Genomic DNA, 23,662 nt, shown 5'->3' with positions numbered 1-23,662 from the left:
CTTATGGATTTGCTAGGAAAGTCCTTGAAATCTTCTAGTCTTGTAAAGAATTCTAGAGAAAACCCTTATCTTGTAAATATTAAGGACTTGTGTAATAATTAATATTTACACACTAGCTCCTAGGAGACTAGTATATAAAGGGCGCCATTCATTTGTAATTCATCAAGCAAACAATTCAAGTTCTCTCTATACAAAGCTCCCTTTAACAATTCTCTTTTGTTCTTTCTACCATTCTCTTAGCGATCTTCAGTATAGTAAGGCTGACTTGGCATAGCAAGAACGTGAGCAAGTTGTGCAAGATCGTTAGCGAGTTGTCAAGTGCCACACGTGTACTTAGTTAACTACTAAGGACGTGACAACGTGGTATCAGAGCAAAGGTTTCAACTAAGAGAATGGCGAACGACGGAGAAATTAACGCTGCCAACACCCAAGCCAATGTCATCCAGGATGCTGCTGGCAAGAGCAGCCGTAACAAAAAGAGGAATGCCACCAACAAGAGCCAGGAGGTACCACCCGAGGTTGTGTCAAGTGAAGGGCTTACATCCTAAGTACCATCTGCCACTGAGGCGAGCGAGGATGAAGTAGAGGTTCTTCCCGAGGACGTCTCACTCGGTAAAGAGTGGGTGATGAAGATGAATGCGGGGATGGACGCCGTGGAGATTTTTGGCCAACGCTTGGGAAGGTAGAAGGCACCCTTAGCGTTCTTGAGGGGCATACTCTTGAAGACATTGAGAGTATCCGAAATAACTTGGAGGGACATACACATACCGTGATGGAACTAAGGCAAACCATCACTGCCTTAGAGTGCAGACTCATGGAGGCTTTGAGTACTATCGATGCTATGAAGGCAAAGATAGAGTCACTCGAGGAGCATGTTAGTGCTGGCATGACCGATGCAGCCAACAATGTTGTGACGGCGAGCGAGGCAAAGATCGAGGCTCCTAAACCTCTGGTGTTCACCCCTGGTGTTCAAAGGTGTTCGTGATGCACAAGAAGTGGAAACCTTTCTATGGGACTTAGAGAACTACTTCAAGCATGGCAAAGTGAGGGAAGACGAGGCCATGATCAACACTGCAGTGTTGTACCTCTCAGAGGTTGCCATGCTATGGTGGAGAAGGAAGATGGCCGACGTGGATAAAGGTCTATGTACTATTCGCACGTGGGATCAGTTCAAAGCCGAGTTCAAGAGACAGTTCTTTCCAAATAATGTATTGTACGAGGTAAGGCGCAAGCTTAGGGAGTTGAAGCAAACAAGGAGCATACGTGTCTATGTCAAGGAGTTTACTACCCTTATGCTTCAAATACCCAACCTGACCAATGATGACTTGTTGTTCCACTTCATGGACGGGTTTCAAAATTGGGCTAAGCAGGAGTTGCAACGCCGGCAAGTCGTAGATATAGACCAAGCCATAGTGGAGGCTGAATCATTGATGGATTTCAGGCATGACAAGCACGACAAAGGTAAAGTAAAAGAAACAAAGTTTAACAATGTCAAAGGTGGGGGAGATCGTGGCAAAGGCAAAGAGATACAATAACAATACTACAAGACTCAAGATTCCAAAAGGTCGAGTGGCCGTCAGGCTATACCGAAAAGAAGGCACAGGCCGAGAAGAAAGGATGTTACATATGCGGAGGGCTGCACAGCTTCAGTAATTGTCTCGACCTAAAGATCCTCAGCGCCATGGACCATGAACGGAAGGAGCAGCCGCAAACAGAGAGTTTGGGAACCGCATATTTGGGTATGATCGGATTATGTGGTGCCGTCAAGAAGAAAACTATCCAACCTACTGAGAATGGCAATCAGTACGTGGATATTATCATCAATAACAAGCCTGCTCGTGCAATAGTGGATATTGGAGCAACTCATAATTTCGTGACTGAGGCTGTCGCAAAGAGACTAGAATTGAAGCTTGCTCCAACCAACTCTCGCATCAAGACTATGAATGTCGAGGTACAGAATGCTCGTGGGGTAGCTAATGGAGTTGGTGTCAAATTGGAAACTTGGAAAGGTATGACAAACTTTACCGTAACCACTATGGATTTCTTTGACATCATATTGGGGCAAGAGTTCTTTAGACATTGTCATACTTTGATCGACCATATCTCCAATATCTCTTGGTTATGGAGCAAGAAGGAGCTTGCATGGTACCTACAGTGGCTATGCCACACGGACAGATCCAAGCACAACTCTCAGCTATGTAGGTTGTCAAGGGGATCAAGAAGGGGGAGCCAACGTTCGTGGCAACCATCACAAGTCTGGAGGAAGACAAGAGTTTTCAAGAGACATTTCCGCCTTGCATAGAGAAGTTGCTTGAGAAAAACAAAGACGTCATGCCCTAGGAGTTGCCTAAGCATTTGCTGCCTAGGCAAGAGGTGGATCACAAGATTGAGTTGGAGCTAGGGGCTAAACCACCCGCATTTGCCCCATATCGTATGGCACCGCCCGAGCTAGAGGAGCTCAGGAAACAATTGAAAGAGCTGCTAGATGATGGTCACATTCGCCCATCAAAGGTACCTTTTCGTCTCACTAGTATTGTTCCAGATGAAGAAGGATGGATCACTACGCTTGTGCATAGACTACCGAGCACTTAATAAGGTCACATCGAAGAATAAGTACCCGATCCCGCTCATTACTGACTTGTTCGATAGACTTGGGAAAGCCAAATATTTTACCAAGGTGGATCTTCGCAAGGGCTACTACCAGGTTCGCATTGCAGAAGGGGATGAGCCAAAGACAACATGTGTGATGATATATGGAGCCTTTGAGTAGTTGGTGATGCCCTTCGGCTTAACCAATACACCGGCCACACTTTGCACCCTTATGAACAAGATTTTTCATCCCTACCTTGATCAGTTCGTGGTAGTCTACCTAGACGACATAGTTATCTACAGCAACACCTTGGAGGAGCACATGGAGCACTTAAGAAAGGTTTTCCAAGTCTTGCGGGAGAACGAGCTATACATCAAGAGGGAGAAATGCGAGTTTGCACAATTAAAGGTGCACTTCTTAGGCCATGTTATTAGCAATGACGAGATGCACATGGACGAGGCTAAGGTACGTGCTATCCAGGAGTGGGAGGCACCTATAAAGGTAACTGAATTGAGATCTTTCCTTGGCTTTGTTAACTACTATAGTCGGTTCATCAGTGGCTACTCAGCAAAGGCCGCACCATTGACTAAGTTGCTAAAGAAGAACAAGCCATGGGTTTGGACGGAGCATTGTCAAAGGGCATTTGAAGACCTCAAGGAAGCTGTAATAGAGGAGCCAGTCATGGCATTACCTAACTTTGCCAAGACATTAGAGGTGCATACAGATGCCTTAGATTTGGCCATTGGGGGTGTCTTGATGCAGGATAAGCATCCCATAGCATTCGAGAGTCGCAAGTTAAATGAGACGGAGCGGCGTTACACAGTGCAAGAGAAGGAGATGACTGCTATTGTGCATTGCCTTCGTACATGGCGACCTTATTTTCTTTGGTCGAGGTTCGTGGTCAAGACCGACAATGTAACTACTAGCTACTTTCAGACGCAGAAGAAGCTCACCCCAAAATAGGCTCAGTGGTAGGATTTCTTGGCCGAATTTGATTATGTGTTGGAGTATAAGCCGGGCAAAGGTAACATTGTAGACGATGCCTTGACCCGGAAAGCCGAGCTTGCTGCAATCACTTCAACAAGATGGGACGTTCGTGAGGCTATAAAAGAAGGCATGCAACATGATCCAGCAGCTAAACAACTTATCGAGTTAGCCAACCAAGGCAATACGAGACGTTTTTGGGTCGAAGACGGCCTACTACTTACCACAGGTCGGCGGGTCTATGTGCCTAAGTTTGGAGACATTAGACGGTGGATCATAAGGGAGAGTCATGACACAATGTGGGCTAGTCATCCAGGCCAACGTCGTACTAGGGCCTTGGTTGAGTTAGTCTACTATTGGTCACGCTTGTGAGATTATATAGAGTGTTATGTGCAGACTTGTCTTGTCTGTCAATAGGACAAGGTTAAGCAATAAAAATCAGGAGGACTTTTGGAGCTACTACCAGTTGCAGAACATCCATGGGAGAGCGTGACTATGGACTTTATCACTTGCCTACCAAAGTCCGATGGTTATGGTACTATTATGTTGGTGGTGGATAGATTTTCCAAATATGCCACCTTTATGCCCGCCTCACCAGGTTGCACTGCCAAGGAAGCCGCCAAACTATTCTTTAAGAACGTGGCGAAGTATTGGGGCTTGCCAAGGCATATTATTAGCGATCGAGACCCCCGTTTTACTGAAAACTTTTGGAGAGAGTTATTCGACATACTTGGAACGGAACTGCACTTTTCCACTAGTTTCCACCTACAGACGGATGGACAAACAGAACGGGCCAATGCCTTACTAGAATGCTACTTGAGGCATTATGTAAGCGCGCATCAAAAAGATTGGGCAAGGCTCCTAGACATAGCCCAATTCTCTTATAACTTACAGTGGAGTGAGCCCACGAGGCGGACACCATTGAGCTAGCCACAGGCCAACAACCACAAACTCTATATTTATTAGCAGTCGCGTTCGAGGGAAAGAGTTTGGGTGCTTATAATATGGCCAAAGGATGGGAAAAGCATCTTGACACTGGTAAGTCCTACTTGGATAAGGCATCTAAGAAGATGAAGAAGTTTGCGGACCGTAAGCGGCATCCCACGGACTACAGAGTTGGGGACATGGTCATGGTGAAGTTTAACCCAAGACAGTTCAAGGCACTATGGGGCATGCATCAGAATTTGATTCGCAAGTATGAGGGGCCATTTAAGATCGTCGCCAAGGTAGGCAAGATCTCATACAAGCTTGACATGCCATCATATATTAAGATCTACCCTATATTCCATGCCAGCATGCTTAAGCCATATCATGAAGCCAAGGATGATCCAAGTAGGGGCCAATCAAGTCGAGCGCCTATTACTATCACCGCCTCGCATGACCGGGAGATTGAGGCTATTATTGATTACCAGGCCAGGTGAAAACAAGGACAGAAAGCCACTGCAATGTTCCTCGTCCATTGGAAGGGGCAATCTCCTGAGGAGGCCACATGGGAACGATATGAAGACTTATGGCAATTCAAAGATAAGATACGAGAGTTTATGCAGCAACATTGCGCCGCGATCGTCGCAATATTAGGTGGGGGAGAGTGTGATGATCTGCCACATCACCATGCCACATAGACACCATTTGACATATATTAATACCATGTGGAAGCTTATATAGGAAGAAAGCTAGTATTTGTGAGAAGATTCTAGAGAAGTATGGACATTTTCTTTGGAAGATCCTAGATGCTTATGGATTTGCTAGGAAAGTCCTTGAAATCTTTTAGTCTTGTAGGAAATTCTAGAGAAAGCCCTTATCTTGTAAATATTAAGGACTTGTGTAATAATTAATATTTACACACTAGCTCCTAGGAGACTAGTATATAAATAGGGTCATTTATTTGTAATTCATCAAGCAAACAATTCAAGTTCTCTCTATACAAAGCTCCCTTTAACAATTTTCTTTTGTTCTTTCTACCATTCTCTTAGCGATCTTGAGTATAGTAAGGCTGACATGGCATAGCAAGAACGTGAGCAAGTTGTGCAAGATCATTAGCGAGTTGTCAATTGCCGCACGTGTACTTAGTTAACTACTAAGGACGTGACATTTATCTCCATTATTGTGTGTCCATTTACTATATATGGGCACTAGCGAAATTGGGCGTCGGCCTTTCCCCGAAGATTTAGACAGAGAAATTCTACTCAGGCTGCCTGTGAAGTCGTTGTTGCGATTCAAATGCATGTGCAAGAACTAGTATGTTCTTATCAAGAGCCCCACTTTTATTAGAAAATACTTGAATTGTAGCAAGAATAATCCTTCCCAATTCATGATTTATGATTATGGTGCGCGTGATGATTTCCCTCCTATTACTTTGATTTCAGAGAATCATGGTGATGGTGAAGCTCCTGATTATATCCATAGATTAAGAGGTTTGACGAAAGTTATAGGTTCTGTGGATGGCTTGTTTTTGTTGCAGAGAGAAATTGATCCCGAAAATAGGTACATGCAAGTCTTTGCAATGGCGCTGTGGAATCCTTCGAGCAGAGAGGTGAGGCACCTCCCTCCACACAAAATCGAGTACACTCTTCGGACTAGATCCCTTGACTAATGACTATAAGGTGGTTTACTATAATTTTCACTTTGGTGAATATGAATATGCAGCTGTCTACTCTTGTTCTACGGACTCATGTAGAAACATTACACCTAAAATTAAATTCGAATTCTACGGACGCTCGTTAGAAGAAGCCTATGGTACTGCTTATATGAATGGAGCTTATTACTGGCTGATAAGGGAAGGTTTTAAGCCCAGCATTCTTTCGTTTGACTTTAGCAATGAGATGTTTGAAGAGATTGAAGGGCCAGATGATTCATCTTATATGAGTCTGATATTGCTTGACGACTCGGTTGCCTTCTTCACCTTTTATGCAAATTGTGTTAATGATATATGGATAATGATCCAACCAGGGTTTTGGAACAAACTTTTTACCTTTCAATGCTTCACTTATATTAAGACTTGGTATTCCAGCTGTCTCATTTTGGCAACTAGACGTTCTCGGCTAGTCTCCTATAATGTTAGGACTATGAAGACAAGACGTCTTGGATTTTGTCACCCAGGCCTGCGACACATCTGTGGGGTTTATATTTATAAGGAAAGCTTAGTAACATTGAAACGAGAGAATGGAGAGCAGCTGGACCATCGCAACTTTCCCGACGCCTCCTTTGAGCTTTAAACAAGAGTATGCAACAAACTCAAGTGTGGAGAACATAGAGGGGGAGCGACAAACACAACATCCCATAGTTATTAGAGTGTTCCAGCGAATTGATATAGAGTAGGTTTGCGGGATGAATGAATTGATTGTGTGAATTCCTGACTCTTACCTTTTTAATACAGTTATGAAGGAATTAATTGATTGTGTGAATTCCTGACTCTTACCTTTTTAATACAGTTATGAAGGAATTACAGTGATACACTCCTTTGAATTTTTAGTTAGATTTGCTACTGTGTCACTTTAGCGAGAAATGTTACAAGATATGCTGAAATATTTGGTTCATAAAGATTTTGGAATTCAGTCTGCAGAAACTTTGTAGTGAGAAATTTGAGCGATTTATATATCACATGTTCCGCTCATTCAGTTTGTCTTCACCTTGTATTTGTATTCTTCTGTAGTAGCATCCTGTTGTTTTGACATTTGCTATAGGAATTTTGAAAAGTGAGCTGAATGGAAAGAGTACCTCATCTCTGTGAAACAAATTATCTTGAGATATTACAAGACATGAGCTTTCCCGAGATGTTGAAATGTTTTTATTCACCAAATTTCCTTCTGCTTTTCGATCTTTTAATTGTAGGAAATTGCTAATGTTCAAGTATAAAGTTTATTTAGCCCATTAACTGTTCTTTATTTATGTTTCCATTCTCTTGCTTCTTCTTTTATTGTGGTGAGAATTTCAGGATTTCTGTTGTTAATGAGTGACATTCTGCATAACCTTAGCTTCATCATTGGCGGCAAGGTTAGGACCAACAAAAATGGCTGCATTTCACGTCTACTTGCTCTTGTGAGTTGTGGGTTGGCTGTTTCTGGTCAGATATTCTTCCTATCATTTTCTAAAGCGCAATTTCTTGAATAAATTAAACAGTCAGGGAGATGATGCACAGTCCATGAATTCTTGATTTACTGAAGAAAGAACAACAACAACAACCCAGTATAATCTCACTAGTGGAGTTTGGGGAGGGTAATGTGTACGCAGACCTTACCCGTACTCTGGGGTAGAAAGGCTGTTTCGAAATGACCCTCGGCATTCTTCCCTCCAAGAACTCCCCACCTTGCTCTTGGGGTGACTCGAACTCACAACTTCTTAGTTGGAAGTGAAGGGTGTTTATCGTAGCAACACACTTGTCACAAAAAGTGGAGATTTACTGAAGAAAGACTGCCATTATTCCCTCTTAAAAGTAACCTGCCACTATGTGCACACTTGTAGTTGCCAAATGACAAGGCTTTGGCTACTAGACTAGCTTTTTCGGTGTGTAGCAATTTACATTGTTGTTCGCTAATCAGAAACACAAAATGTGTATTACTTCCTCTAGTCTATGTTATCTGTCTTTTAAGGTTTTGCACCCCTCCCTTTAGTTTTAGTTATATTTATCTAAACTATCCTTTATCTTTCCTTAAACGTCTTTTGTTTTTTGGAAAAACAAGTAAGAAATGACTTCTTTTTCTTTTGTAAAACAACAAATAATTTGAAGCAAATTCAACTAATATTTGGGACTGGAGGTAGTACTAATTGGTACTACAATAAATTACACTGTATAGATGCATTACAATTATCTGAGAGTTGTGTCTTGATTCATATATCTCTAATGCATTCTGTACTAATGTAACATTTGGAGTGTTTTGAGAAGTAGAGTTTCAATCTTCTAACCTGCAAAAGCATGAGCATGATCAACAATTGTAAACTAAATTCATAACTTTGACCTTTCTTTTTCCGTATGATCAGGCAATACTAGCAAGTGCTTTTGCTCAGAAAGACTTCAGTAGGGCTACTGCTACAGCATCAAGAGTGTTACAGGTAATTAGGTTGTTCCATAGTAGATCTAAACAGATCCTCGATATAATGTAAACTATTTTTTACCTAGAATTCTTGAAAATTGCAGTTGGAACTACGTTTGGTGCTAGCACTCATCCTTGGAGTAGCTTTACACTTTGAAGCTAAGATTATTTACAAAAGACATCAATGTCATTCACCTAATTGGCATTGGCATTGACATTTTTCTATAATCACCATATCCGAATATGTTTTATTCAGCATTGTATTCTTCCATCAAATTATAAATTCGTCGGAATTTGAGTATATCACGACCCAAAATCTACTATAGGTTTTGCCGAACCTGTGAACCTATTATTGGATCCGCCACAGGTGCCTTAGATAGAGTATCTGAATGCCTTAGCTCTTTTATGGTAGATGTAACTTAATGTGTAATTTGGACTGAAACAAGAAGGATGAAATGAATTTTCAAGTTACAAAGATGTATTTCCTTTCCTTTCCATGTTATTTTCTAAGTATGTTTTTACATACCTACTCAAGAGAACTTGATGTCTCATATTTTAATTGAAATAGAAGAGAATATATTTTTCATTAAAACGATACAGGGAAAAAAAAATCATAATCACTCTCTTAAAGAATGTGCATAAAAAACATAGTTTAAAATTTTAATGGACCCAATTTCCAAGTTCCAAGTTCCAACCAACCAAGTCAAGTAGAGGTACTGTGTTTTCTTAGACAAGATGGGAGTTAAATGTATTTACTTAGACAAGATGGGAGTTAAATGTTCCAAGTTGCACGTGCTTGGTTTGACTTGTAGAGGAGAAAATTAATAGTAAAGTTTTTTGTTGGACATTCCTTACTGGAGTGTTTATCGATCGGTACGGTACGGTATTTAGATATTTTGATTCGGTATTTTCGGTATTCGATTTTTTAAAATGCAATACCAATACCGTACCTAATTAAATTCGGTATGGTTCGATTTTTCTCCTTTCGGTTTCGATTTATTCGGTTTGAATACTAACTAATGCTTAGAGTCACAGACTCTAATATTGTACTCAAAAGTACAAAACTAAAAATATTTGTTGACAAAAGTTTTGTCCAAAACTAATAAATATCAACCCAGAGAGAGAAAATCGTACATAAAAGAAAAAATTTGATCATTAGAAATGTCTTGTTGCTTGCTTAGAGTTAATTGATAAATTTAGAGAATAACGTTAAGTAAAATTTTAGATTTTTATATTTATGTCATAATTAATAATATGTGTATTGTGTAATATAATATATATTTCGGTACGGTATTGGTATTTTTGTATTTTATTTTAAAATACATAATACCATACCTAATACCAATATTTTTTAAAATTTAAACCAAATATCATACCGAATACCAAAATATCGAATATCAAATACCAAAATTTTCGATTTCGATATGGTAATTCGGTATTTACCAAATTATGCACGGTATCCGACCTTACAAGGTTAGATTTTAAGGAAAAGAGAGCGATGCAAGGGACGAAAAATTGATGTGTTGCACGTGCTTGGTTTATCGTTTATTAAAACTTGCAGTTTCATCTTGTGAGATATATTTTAGTACACTCGTGCATATTTCATTGGACAATTTGAAGTTCTCAAAAATTCTACACGCACACATAATAATAATCTATTTTCTATATATAGGAAAGGCAAAGACACCTCTTACCTCTTATCTTGTTGCAGGAGATAATCTGAGAGAGAAAAGTCTTTCTATCAATTCCTTTTGAATAAGGCTAAGCTCCTTCGAGTTTTTGAAACTATTGAAAATAGAATCTTTGTTTCAAGCGGATTTTCTTCTCTACCAACAATCAAGGGCAACGTCATTGACTGATATATTCATTTCATGGAATGCCACACTCAATTGTCCGCGACTGAGGACTCGGTCTTCATTAGCAATTTATGGCATGAGCTCTTTCGTTTACAAGGGACACAATTTAACATGAAGTGACAACATAATAAAAAGCCGCTTGATAATTTTAGGACAAAATTAGTTAGGTTAGGTAATAATTAATTTTTTTTGAATTTAAATTTAAAGTTAAATTAATTATGCATAGTTAGGTTAGATAATAATTATAGATTTTAAGGAAAAGAGAGCGACGCAAGGGACGAGCTTGGTTTTAAATATACTACTAGTTGAGAAAAGAAGCCCCTTGGCCATGGTTGGTTTGACGGGAACGAAAAAAACGAAACTCTAATAAAAACTAATTTCATTATAGCTAAAAACTAAGGTTAAATGCGTAGTTAATGCAGAATAGAAATTTGATTTAGACCTGTACGTGGAGTCATTAATATTACTATTAGGAGACGGACCTAGCAGGTAGGTGAATAGAATTCCTTTTTATTTTTGATTTAAAAAGTAACTACGCATTGGGGTCGACTAAATTCGGATTTGTGTCGAAAAGTTCCACATTGGAGGATAAAGTGTTCCTTAATAAAAGTGACTCCATATACAGGACTCGAACCCGAGACATCTGGTTAAGAATGATTGAGTACTTACCGCTCTACCACGTGCAACCTTTGTTGGTAGGTGAATAGAATTCTAGTACTACGTACATTAACATACTTTGGCAAATGTTCTTCTGGTGGAAATATTAATTAGGTCCAAAAAATTATTCTAATAACAACCTATTAAATACCATTAAATTTTAACATTATAGAAGTGAGGATTTCAACTATAAATATGAGTTGATGTTCAACGATTGTTTTCATCATTTTACATAGCAAAATTAAAATAAAGTTGTTGGTAACTTAAATTGTACTGTTTTTTAGTTTCACTACAGTCCCCCATCAAGTAATTTCTCAATCGACCACCTATGATAATATGCAAATCGTATTACAATGGGCACCCACGTTCTGTAGGAGAAATAACTGCAACAATCATGTTCCAACTTCCAACAAGTTTCACCTTGCATGGGCTTTGGCCCGCAAACAGTACTGGATATAGTCTGATCCGGGGTCGCTCCGATGACATACTGTGGAAACATGAATGGAGGGATCATGGCTATTGCTCTAGCCAAACAATAAAAGATACTGACTACTTCTGGGCTGCAGTACTGAAGTATGGAGGAAACACCAAGATTGCGGGCGATGCGATTGTTAACGAACTGCGTGGTGCAGGAATCCGTCCGTCAAATGATAAGGTTTACAAAAAGAGTGCAATAACGAGTGTTTATATATCATGCACTGCAAAAAATGCTACCCATGTCTGATTTTCTTTTGTCTTGATAAGATGTTGAGGAATTTCATTCCCTGCCCACCAAGTCCACACACTAGAGGCTGTGGTGGAGCAGCCAAGATCATCATTCCTACTAAGGTATAATTACTCATAATTACGGAGTAGGATCTGGAAAAATAAATAAAGAAATACTACTTGTTTTTATACTATTGTCATGACCCAAAATCCTCGAAAGGTCGCGATGGCGCCGGACACTACTGTCAGGCAAGGCAACACCAATAATTAATAAATTCTCATTTTAATATTTTTGAAATCATAGTTATTCCCCTCAATTAAATAGCAGAAGATGGAGTTTACAAAATACGTAATAATATCTTTAAAAAAAGAATTCCAATACAGTGCAACCCATAATCATCCCAAAACCCGGTGTCACAAGTGCATGAGCATTTACTAAGAATATAAAATAAAATACAACAGCTGTCCGGAATACAATTGGATAGGAAAAATGTAAATACTCTGAAGCAGACTCTGTTGGTTGCGGAGCATCGTATAGAATGCAGCTCACTTAAATTCCCACCATAATCGCGCCTCTACGCCCACAAGGTCGCTAAACATATGTGTACCTGTACAAAAACTGTGCAGCAAGTATAGCAAGAGTACGTAAATCAACACGTACCCAGTAAGTATCCCATCTAACCTCGAAGAAGTAGTGACGAGGGGTCGACTGGGACACTTACTATGGGCTATAATCAATATACCAATGATATGATAAATTATGGATTTTTATGAGGCAGCGGTAAACACAATAACATGAGACAAGTAAATAATTCTCTTGTTAATAGGGGATTTCCAAATTTATCTTCATCTTTTAACAATTTAAATCCCCGGCCAATGAAGCCATATCAATTATCAATAATTTTCAAAATAATCAATTAAGTCATGCGCAAATCATGCCGAGGTCGTACGCCCCGATCCAACAAATACTTAAATTGTGCAGTACCAGATGGTCGAATGGTGCGAACCATAGATACATCTATTTAATCTGCTGAGGCGTTCGGTCCGTTCCACAAAAGATAAACATATTCACACAACCAAATCAAGGATTTATTTAGGTTTGATGTTTAAAGAAATATCAATTCTCATTAATGGTCAACTGACCCGTCCAAAACCCAAGTAGGTGAAGTCTAACACTTTTGAAATTCCTTTATCAAATTCCAGTCTGTTTTAAACGGTTAAATTAACAAGTAGGATGCAAGCATCGCGAGTATAACATGATTTGGGTCCTAGACTACCCGAACATAAGCATAATAGTAACTACGCACGGACTCTTGTCACCTCGTACGTACGTAGCCCCCACAAATACATAGCACATATTGAATTTTTTTACCTGTGGGGTAAATTCCCTCTTACAAGGTTAGAAAGGAGACTTACCTCGCTCCGAAGTTCCATAACCGGCTCCCAAGACCCTCCGACGACTCAAACCGATGCCCAACGCTCCAAAACTACTCAATAATTATGCAAACCCATTAATATATACTCAAATACTCATTATAATCCTATTTACAATAATTTTCAACTCCGGTTGAAAAGTCGATAAAATCACCCTCGGGCCCACGTGCCCGGATTCCTAAAATTTTCGAAGATAAACTTTTCCCATGACATCACGGACTCAAATATATAATTTATTCTCAATTCTATGCCCAAAATTCGTGGTCAAAATCCAAATATACAAGATTCTAGGTTTTTCCACCCAAGCCCCAATTTTTACTAATTCCCATGTTCAAATCCATATAAACTCATGTATTTAACTCAAAATTGTGAAGAAAGTACTTACCCCATTATGATTGATGAAGATGGCACTCCAATGTGCTCCAAAATCGGATCCCATGGGCGAAAATGAAATGAGATAGAGCCAAACCCTCGCCTTAAAGAAGACACTGTCCAACCCCGACTTCCGCACCTGCGGTGCCTTGGCCGCATCTGCGGTCCCGCACCTGCGGAAATCCCATCGCAGGTGCGGCTCCAGCGCGGCCCAACATTTTCGCACATGCGCTCCTGCGTTGCTCTCTTCGTACCTGCGCCTTCGCAGGTGCGCAAATCTTTCCGCTCTTGCGGTTCTCAGCAGCCTATCCCCTTCCGCTTCTGCGAGCCATTTTCCCGCACCTGCAGCCCTCTTCACGCAGGTGCGCTTACACCAGATGCTCAGCTGCTTCAGCCCTTCTTCAAATTTCAAATTTAATCCTTTAACCACCCGAAATCCACCCGGGGCCTTCGGGACCTTAACTAATTATACCAACACGTCCCAAAATACATTACGAACATAGACGAGCCTTCAAATCACATCAAATAACGTCGAATTCATGAATCGCACCCCATTTCAAGCTTAATGAACTTTAAAATTTCAAACTTCCTCATTCGATGCTGAAACCTATCAAATCACGCCCGATTGCCCTCAAATTTTTCACACAAGTCACATTTGACATTACGGACCTACTCCAACTTCCGGAATCGGATTCCGACCCCGATATCAAAAGGTCTACTTCCGGTCAAACTTCTCAAAAACCTTTGAATTTCTAACTTTCGCCAAACGACTCCAATATGACCTATGGACCTCCAAATCCACTTCCGGACGCGCTCCAAATACCGAAATCACTATACGGAGCTATTCTCAGACTCGGAATTCCAAACATACATCGATGATATTAAAATACACTTCAACCCAAATTTATGAAATTTTTCCAAAATGTTAACTTCCACAATATGTGCCGAAACGCTCCCGGGGCAACCAAAACCCGATCCGAACATACGCCCAAGTTCGAAGTCATCATATGAACCTACTGGAACCTTCAAATCCTGATTTTGAGGCCGTTTATTCTAAAATCCAATCTTAGTCAATTCTTCCAACTTAAAGCTTTTGAAATGAGAATTTTCTTTCCAATTCAACTCTGAACTTCCCGAAATTCAATCCCGACCACGCGTACAAGTCATAATACCTTAAGTGAAGCTACTCATGGCCTCAAACCGCCGAACGACGCGCTAGAGCTCAAAACGATCGGTCGGGTTGTTACATTCTCTCCCACTTAAACATACGTTCGTCCTCGAACGTGCTAAGAATTGCGCTGGAGTTGTCCGAAATCACTGTTTAACACCTCATGCACCTACCCGTGCTATCACAACTTAGTTGAGCACATTAGCTCGAGCTAATATTAAGAATTTCCCTTTTACTTAGCCAAATAGGCCTTAAAGCCCAATTCCAACATCCGGATTTCTCTGCCATGCCTGCTTCTATCATACGGACGTCGTATCAATCTCTATACGATGCACCAATACATGATTGCATACCTTTGCTGGATCCACACTACGCACTGCATAACTTACATGACCCATAACATCCCCTGACAACAATAGCCTAAATCTCACGAATTTGATGATCACAATACACCTCATGACATATATAAGTCTCGTTTTAACTCTGGCAATACCTCCACAACGGAAGAGACGTATAGAAATTTATAACTAACTGCCAAGCCAACAAATCATTGAATCTCTCCTCTTGACTAGAATCATCACCCCATTATGAACCGAATAATGGTATTTTCTCTTTAATATGCTTCACATAATCCGATCATACTAATCCCAGATCCAAAAATCTCGTCTCACCCAGTATAAGTTGCCCAGGCAATAAGCCACCTCAGGCACTGCCAAAAGTTTCATGTGATGCCACAATGTGCCAATAAGCTACAAACTTGAATATGATACATAAGGAAAACGAACTCTGGAAAGAACTACTCTACCCACGTAACTAATTAAACAACCGAAAAGGCGTTATGAACGTTCCTCAGAAAGTGAGAAACAAAACACACAAGAATAGATATAGGGAACTGTACTCAACATCACACTGTTTGCGGCGTGCAACCCGATCCAAACAACATGTCTGTGGCGGCATGCCACCTGATTCACACATAATAACTTGTAAGGAATTAGTTACCGAGCTAAAATGCTTATGCCTGCGAAATACTCGAATATCGGCCACAAACACGCCAAGTGCATAATACCATCCTTTGGGAGACAGATAGCGCCATACGCTACAAAACTCAAACACAACTAAGGTGCAATATATGATCTAACTCTCGAGAGCCATCCTGCTCACATAACACTATCGCTACGCGGAACCTCAACACATATGAAATCATCAAGCTGTTTCACAACTCACGCAGCACAATATAGTATTACATGAAATAGCCGATGACGAATTAACATCCAACGTCCGAATACTCCTTCATAAGGAGCGCTATGCTAAAATGAATACCTCCGGCCCGACATAGAGCCCACATTCATATCTAGATCCACCCACGGACCTTAAGCCAATTCAGATCGCACCGTACTAGTCTAATAACCTTTCAAGGGTTCATAATAACCCTTTTTCTCATAACACACAAGAACAACCATCATATCCGGAACAAAACTCCACAGTCCACAACCAAATAAACAGAGCGCCCTCCAGGCATAAATTCTCACATGAACAATAGTACCGCAATCTCCATACTTGGTTCCAATCTTCGATCAATCAAGTGACTACATGTTACACTTATACAATCTTCCCGTGGGACGTGCTCCCACGACCTTCCGCACCAGATAACAAGTCTGCACATCCATACCATCGGCTGCACAAATGCTGTAAAGCAAATCAAAAATCCGAAATCACTACTCAAAGCCTCTTGCACATGACACCGATCTCAGGTGAGCTAAAGACAATACCAGCTTACTCTAACCATCTGAATCCTTTCCCGCTCATCCGAGCTCTTGACATTCTTATCGACACCAAACTGCAACCTTGATCCTCAACTTCCGAATCCCATGCCGATCACTGCACTTAATCATGCCAATGCATAAGAGTACAAGAATTTTATCTTAACTTCCGAACTACTAATAGGGTAAACACTTCATCTCATAGAAACCTTTTACTTAACTCATTCCAAGAGAACCATTGCAACACGCAACTGAATCCTTATATCCGTAGAAAATACCAACCTCAAGTAGTGTTCTAAACCACCATAACCCTTTCGGGAACCATCTGCACATAACAAGCCATAATACTCGAAAGCCTCCAAATAAGATCAGTTACGGCGACCATCAAACCTCGCATGTACCGTCACAAATCACATGAATAACCCAACACACTGAAGGAGCTGATTCTTACCATCATTATGCCGATTCAACCATTGCTAACCGACCCGACTCTTTCTAGTTTACCCTGGACTTGCCTTAGGAATAATAATAGCTCCATTCAAAACATGGCGAACTCAATCCGCACTCGTCCTGAGTGATCCTATTTCACAAGACCACATTGTCTCAAAACCCACGAACCATTTCATGCCCTCCTTGTGCGCATAATCGCTTCTTCAACTGATACACCCATTCTGATGATTCTTCTATAAATCCAAAGTTACATGCTCCCCTTCCTCTTATGATACCCCGTAGACCAATGATAACACGAAACACTCTAAGATCCTTTATCATAATCCGCTGCAAAAGCTCGATATTCAACCATACTATGGACTCGAAATCCTTAGGCACCACACCTTAACTTTTGAATCCACTAGGACCGTTATTGAGAGTCACCCACTCTAACTTGGTCCCGAATATAATCAACTACAAGGCTCTGCTAGCACATGAGCACCCTCTCAAAGAAGCATCTGGTCGAATTATCTTCCTTGCAACTCGCCTCTACACGAAGCATAAATCCTGAGTCTTCCCAAAGCCTGAACATGAACCGATAAGGCCAACTATAGCACACATTCCTCAAATCGCTTGCTCAAATTACCACTGATGTTCTCTTTCCTTAGTCGTAATAACCCATCAATATGCCGATAACCAGAAATCTTACAAATAGACGACCATACAATCCAACTGTGGGCGGTGGGACTCTCCCATTTAACTTGAAGCTACTATTGCATAAACCTGAAACCCACCAAGATTCTTCCTTCATCGACATGATCTAGCACAATCAACCCGCCAAATTCCTCGAAATCCTTCCATTAACCTTTAATGAACACTCCGAACCACTAGCCACATTTATATATTCAATCTCTTACCGGGTAGCCAGTAGAATTCTTTGCAGAAGTTTCGTCAACACCACACGACCACTAACCTGCTCACAGGAGATAACCCACCTGTGAAAATTACATGCCGACATATTCCAACATCGTTGTACTGGGTATAATTACTACGAAATCAGTAGATCATCCTGAGTTCGAGCTTATTCACCACTTGCACCAGTCCGTTCACTCCTCATGGACGTCAACTAAAGGTGCGACACTACATTCCAATCCAAAGTCATGTTGTATCATTCTTCATATCAAGCAACTCCTTTCTGTTGTATCCAATCTCCCGCCGTATAATAGCCAATATTTCAAATTAAGTCCGTAGACCCAATCACCGTCCACCATCATTCCCAAATCACTCTAAACATTCCTCAAGGCGTGTAGCTATCCTATCACAGAACCCACATGCTACTCTCCCACTCTCCCACTTTGGTCAAACTCACTCCTTTAAGTAACTACCCGACTCCTGTTTCTCACGCTTGGCCTTCTATAAGTTTATCCACCGCAAGGCACCTCCCACATATCCTTCCTCATCCTTTGCTGCCCAGTTGTTGCCTTAAATCAAAATCTACCTCTGTAGCAATTGAACCGATAGATCGCTACCAACTTTAAACCTTTCTGGAAATCATCTTTCTCGAGCCATCAATACCAGGAATGTCGATTCGATCCTGAACCCCTGCATACTGCGACCTCTGACAGACGCTTTCTCGGTATCATTTATAATACTCTGCCCCAAGGCGAATTGAAGAAAACCATAACACAGGCGAACTTAACATATTATAACCAATCAAGGATGATGATGCCACATCACAGGCGAAGATTCCACCATTCTCGAAAATATCGAGTCCCGCTACTCCATCATATTTTTAGTTCAATTGCCTTTTCTCCGTCGAAAATAAAATACTGAATCTATGAATCATGCACTGAGTAAACCTCCTTTCAAGTCATTTACTGCCCTAAGACATAGGCAAGCATCCTACCATCACATCAATACTGTGCGATAACAACTCACGAGCATCATAGCAACCTGTGCATAGCCTCAAAGCTCTCAGAAGTACAGCTACTGAGCTGAAATGACAGAATATCCTTCCACAAGGCGATGATAATAGTCGCATCAACTACGCAGGGAGAAACATCCTGCACCACATCTGTAGTACCATTACAATTCCTCAATTCCCGATTTAGAACTAGCGTTTCACGTCGCATAAGATTGAATGGGAAAGAAATAAAGGCATAAGCTTCAAAGGAATCAAATCGCACGATGAGGAATCAAGAAGGGAAGTGCTCCTAACAACCCTGTAGCCTCTCGAAGATAAGTACAGATGTCTCTGTACCGATCCGCAAGACTCTACTAGACTCGCTCATGACTCGTGAGACCTAAGTGAACCTACTGCTCTGATACCATGTTGTCACGACCCAAAATCCTCGAAAGGTCGCGATGGCACTGGACACTACTGTCAGGCAAGCCAACACCAATAATTAGTAAATTCTCATTTTAATATTTTTGAAATCATAGTTATTCCCCTCAATTAAATAGCAGAAGATGGAGTTCACAAAATACGTAATAATATTTTTAAAAAATAATTCCAATACAGTGCAACCTATAATCATCCCAAAACTCGGTGTCATAAGTGCATGAGAATTTACTAAGAATGTAAAATAAAATATAACAGCTGTCCGGAATACAATTGGACATGAAAAATGTAAGTACTTCGAAGGAGACTCTGTTGGTTGCGGAGCATCGTATAGAATGCAGCTGACCTAAATTCCCACCATAATCGCGCCTCTACGCCCACAAGGCCGCTAAACATATGTGTACCTGTACAAAAAATATGCAGCAAGTGTAGCAAGAGTACGTAAATCAACGCGTACCCAGTAAGTATCCCGCCTAACCTCGAAGAAGTAGTGACGAGGGGTTGACTCGGACACTTACTGTAGGTTATAATCAATATACCAATGATATGATAAATTATGAATTTTTATGAGGCAACGGTAAACATAATAACATGAGATAGGTAAATAATTCTCTTGTTAATAGGGTATTTCCAAATTTATCTTCATCTTTTAACAATTTAAATCCCCAGCCAATGAGGCCATATCAATTATCAATAATTTTCAAAACAATCAATTAAGTCATGCGCAAATCATGCCGAGGTCGTACGGCCCGATCAAACAAATATTTAAATTGTGCAGTGCCAGATGGTCGAATTGTGCGAACCATAGATACATCTATTTAATCTGCTGAGGCGTTCGGTCCGTTCCACAAAAGATAAACACATTCAGACAACCAAATCAAGGATTTATTTAGGTTTGATGTTTAAAGAAATATCAATTCTCATTAACGATCAAGTGACCCGTACAAAACTCAAGTAGGCGAAGTCTAACCCTTTTGAAATTCCCTTATCAAGTTCCAATCTATTTTAAACAATTAAATTAACAAGTAGGATGCAAGCATCGCGAGTATAACGTGATTTGGGTCCTAGACTGCCCGAACATAAGTATAATAGTAGCTACACACATACTCTCGTCACATCGTGCGTACGTAGTCCCCAAAAATACAAGCACATATTGAATTATTTTATCTATGGGGTAAATTCCCTCTTACAAGGATAGAAAGGAGACTTACCTCGCTCCGAAGTTCCATAACCGGCTCCCAAGACCTTCCGACGACTCAAACCGATACCCAACGCTCCAAAACTAGTCAATAATTGTGCAAACTCATTTATATATACTCAAATACTCATTATAATCCTATTTACAATAATTCCCAACTCCGCTTGAAAAGTCGATAAAATCATCCTTGGCCCACGTGCCCGAATTCCGAAAATTTTCGAAGATAAACTCTGCCCATGACATCACAGACTCAAATATATAATTTATTCTCAATTCTATGCCCAAAATTCGTGGTCAAAATTCAAATATACAAGATTCTAGATTTTTCACCCAAGCCCCAATTTCTACTAATTTCCATATTCAAATCCATATAAACTCATGTATTTAACTCAAAATCGTGAAGAAAGCACTTACCCCATTATGATTGATGAAGATGGCACTCCAATGTGCTCCAAAATCAGCTCTCATGGGTGAAAATGAAATGAGATAGAGCCAAACCCTCGCTTTAAAGAAGACACTGCCCAGCCCCGACTTTCGCACCTGCCGAAATCCCATCGCAGGTACGGCTCTAGCTCGGCCCAACATTTTCGCACATGCTCTCCATGCGGCGCATCTGCGTGTCCTCTCCTGCGTTGCTCTCTTCGCACCTGCGCCTTCACAGGTGCGCAAATCTTCCCGCTCCTGCGGTTCTCAGCAGCCTGTCCCCTTCCGCCTCTGTGAGCCATTTTCCCGCACCTGCGGCCCTCTTCACGCAGGTGCGGTTACACCATATGCTTAGCTGCTTCAGCCCTTCTTCAAATTCCAAATTCGATCCGTTAACCACCCGGAATCCATACGGGGCCCTCGGACCTTAACCAATTATACCAATACGTCCCAAAACACATTACGAACTTAGTCGAGCCTTCAAATCACATCAAACAACGTCGAATTCATGAATCGTACCCCATTTCAAGCTTAATGAACTTTAGAATTTCAAAACTTCCTCATTCGATGCCGAAACCTATCAAATCACGCCCGATTGCCCTCAAATTTTGCACACAAGTCACATTTGACATTGCAGACCTACTCCAACTTCCGAAATCGGATTTCGACCCCAATATCAAAAAATTTACTTCCGGTCAAACTTCTCAAAAACCTTCGAATTTCTAACTTTCGCCAAACGACTTCAAAATGACCTACGGACCTCCAAATCCACTTCCGGGCGCGCTCCCAATACCGAAATCACCATACGGAGCTATTCTCAAACTCTGAATTCCAAACGGACATCGATAACATTGAAATGCACTCCAACCCAAATTTATGGAATTCTTCCAAAATACTAACTTCCACAATAGGTGCCGAAACGCTCCCGGGGCAACCAAAATCCGATCCGATCATACGCCCAAGTCCGAAGTCATCATACAAACCTACTGAAATCTTCAAACCTCGAATCTGAGCCCGTTTACTCTAAAATTCAATCTTAGTCAATTCTTCCAACTTAAAGCTTTCGAAATGAGAATTTTCTTTCCAATTCAATCCCGAACTTCCCGAAATTCAATCCCGACTATGCGTACAAGTCATAATACCTGAAGTGAAGCTGTTCATGGTCACAAACCACCGAACGACGCAGTCGGGTCGTTACAACTATAGTGTAGAATATATACATATAAATATTCTGCTTAATTACAGTGCCTAGGACACCCTCTCTCTTTTCTATTTATTTTGTTGTATATGTTGTCTTTGCAAAATAATGATTAACTGCTTAGCATGAATTAAAGACAAAAGAGTAACCACAAATTTTATTATTACACATTTATATGTATATGTTTATATAAAAAATTTATGATAGATATTTAATCATTTGTACTCTTAGTTGGTAGTCTAGTTCTTTGTCATGATAATAATTAAGTTCTTTGCCTTTATATTCAAGTTTGATGGTAGTTTTATTTTGCTAAGTTCAAGAATCTATTTCATATTAAAAATAATGTTTCTTTAATTGAGTCCCTAAATTACTCATCACTATTTAATTTAATTATATATACTATCAATATATCTTAATAAATTGCAAATTTGTTTAAAGAATAATTGGTTCGATAATGTTGTGCTAGAATATAGTTGGCGGAAGATGTACTTAGAAAATGTCTTATATTTAAGGAAAAAACAGACAAGAAACCAAAATAACCGAAAAACCAACAAAAATTGACTTAAACGAGCCTATAAAAAACCAAGTTAGTTGGTTTGATTTGGTTCTAATATTTGAAAAACTGACTTAATTGATTTATTTTTTATAGAAGAAAACTGACGAACACTCCTAAAGTTAGTTATAGCATGTAAATTTTCTTTTTAAAGATCATTTTCAATTAACAACTCCAAAGACAAGAGATATGCAAAAATGCAACTCATTCAATTGAGTTTTGCAGATGATCTTTTACTTTTCTACAGGGGTGACTTTATATTGGTCCAGATACTTTTTGAGTTTTTTCAAATATTTTCTCATGTTTCTGGTCTGACTGCTAATATTGAGAAGAGTTCCATTTATTTTGGTGGAGTAAGTTCAGATGATCAGTGTGCCATTATGCAAGTTCTAGGATTCGTGAAGGGTGAGTTACCTTTTAGATATCTGAGAGTGCCTCTCAGTACAAAGAGAGTGTCTGTAGTACAATGCCAAACTCTAACAGATAAAACTCTAGGTAGGATAAAGTCATGGACTACTAGATTTCTATCATATGCTGGAAAAGTCCAGCTGATTAAAACTGTCCTATTCTGAATACAAGTTTTCTGGTCCTAGGTATTTGTATTACCAGAAAAAGTAGTCCACTTGATTGAGGCTACTTGTAGAAGGTTCTTGTGGACTAGGGGGTGAGGTTTCAAAAAAGGCACTAATAGCTTAGGGTAAGTTGTGCTATCCAAGAACTACAGGTGGGCTCAACATCTTAGACATATATACATAGAATAAGGCTGTAATTTGCAAGTTGTTGTAGAGTCTAAGTAACAAAAAGGACAAGCTATAGGTTATATGGGTCCATCATTTTTATATAAAAGGTGATCGAGTCCGGGAAGCTAGAACAAGTCGAGCTTCATGGGTGGTACAGAGGATCCTGAAGGCAAAAAGTTCTTGAACCAAGCTGGATATGTGGAGAGCGCTATGCAAATGATTGA

At 40.2% G+C, this 23,662-nt stretch overlaps 2 protein-coding genes and 1 long non-coding RNA gene across 3 annotated transcripts; all 3 read left to right on the top strand.

Moving 5' to 3' along the window:
* Window positions 1-392: 392 nt before the first annotated feature.
* On the top strand, window positions 393-1,535 carry LOC138902073 (uncharacterized). The gene is made up of 2 exons (XM_070189882.1): window positions 393-528; window positions 976-1,535. The coding sequence occupies exons 1-2, from the start codon at window positions 393-395 to the stop codon at window positions 1,533-1,535; spliced, it is 696 nt and encodes a 231-aa protein (XP_070045983.1).
* Window positions 1,536-2,911: 1,376 nt separating this feature from the next.
* LOC138902072 (uncharacterized mitochondrial protein AtMg00860-like) lies at window positions 2,912-3,553 on the top strand. Its single transcript, XM_070189881.1, has one exon. It carries the CDS (start codon window positions 2,912-2,914, stop codon window positions 3,551-3,553), a length of 642 nt encoding a protein of 213 aa, XP_070045982.1.
* Window positions 3,554-5,681: 2,128 nt separating this feature from the next.
* On the top strand, window positions 5,682-7,025 carry LOC108944287 (uncharacterized). Its single transcript, XR_001968288.3, has 2 exons — window positions 5,682-5,812; window positions 5,941-7,025. It is a non-coding gene; the product is annotated as an uncharacterized lncRNA (long non-coding RNA).
* The last annotated feature ends 16,637 nt before the right edge of the window (window positions 7,026-23,662 follow it).

This window comes from Nicotiana tomentosiformis, chromosome 11 (assembly GCF_000390325.3).
Source record: "Nicotiana tomentosiformis chromosome 11, ASM39032v3, whole genome shotgun sequence".
Taxonomy (NCBI): domain Eukaryota; kingdom Viridiplantae; phylum Streptophyta; class Magnoliopsida; order Solanales; family Solanaceae; genus Nicotiana; species Nicotiana tomentosiformis.
The sequence above is the reverse complement of the archived record's forward strand: the minus strand, read 5'-3'. Positions and strand labels throughout refer to the sequence as shown.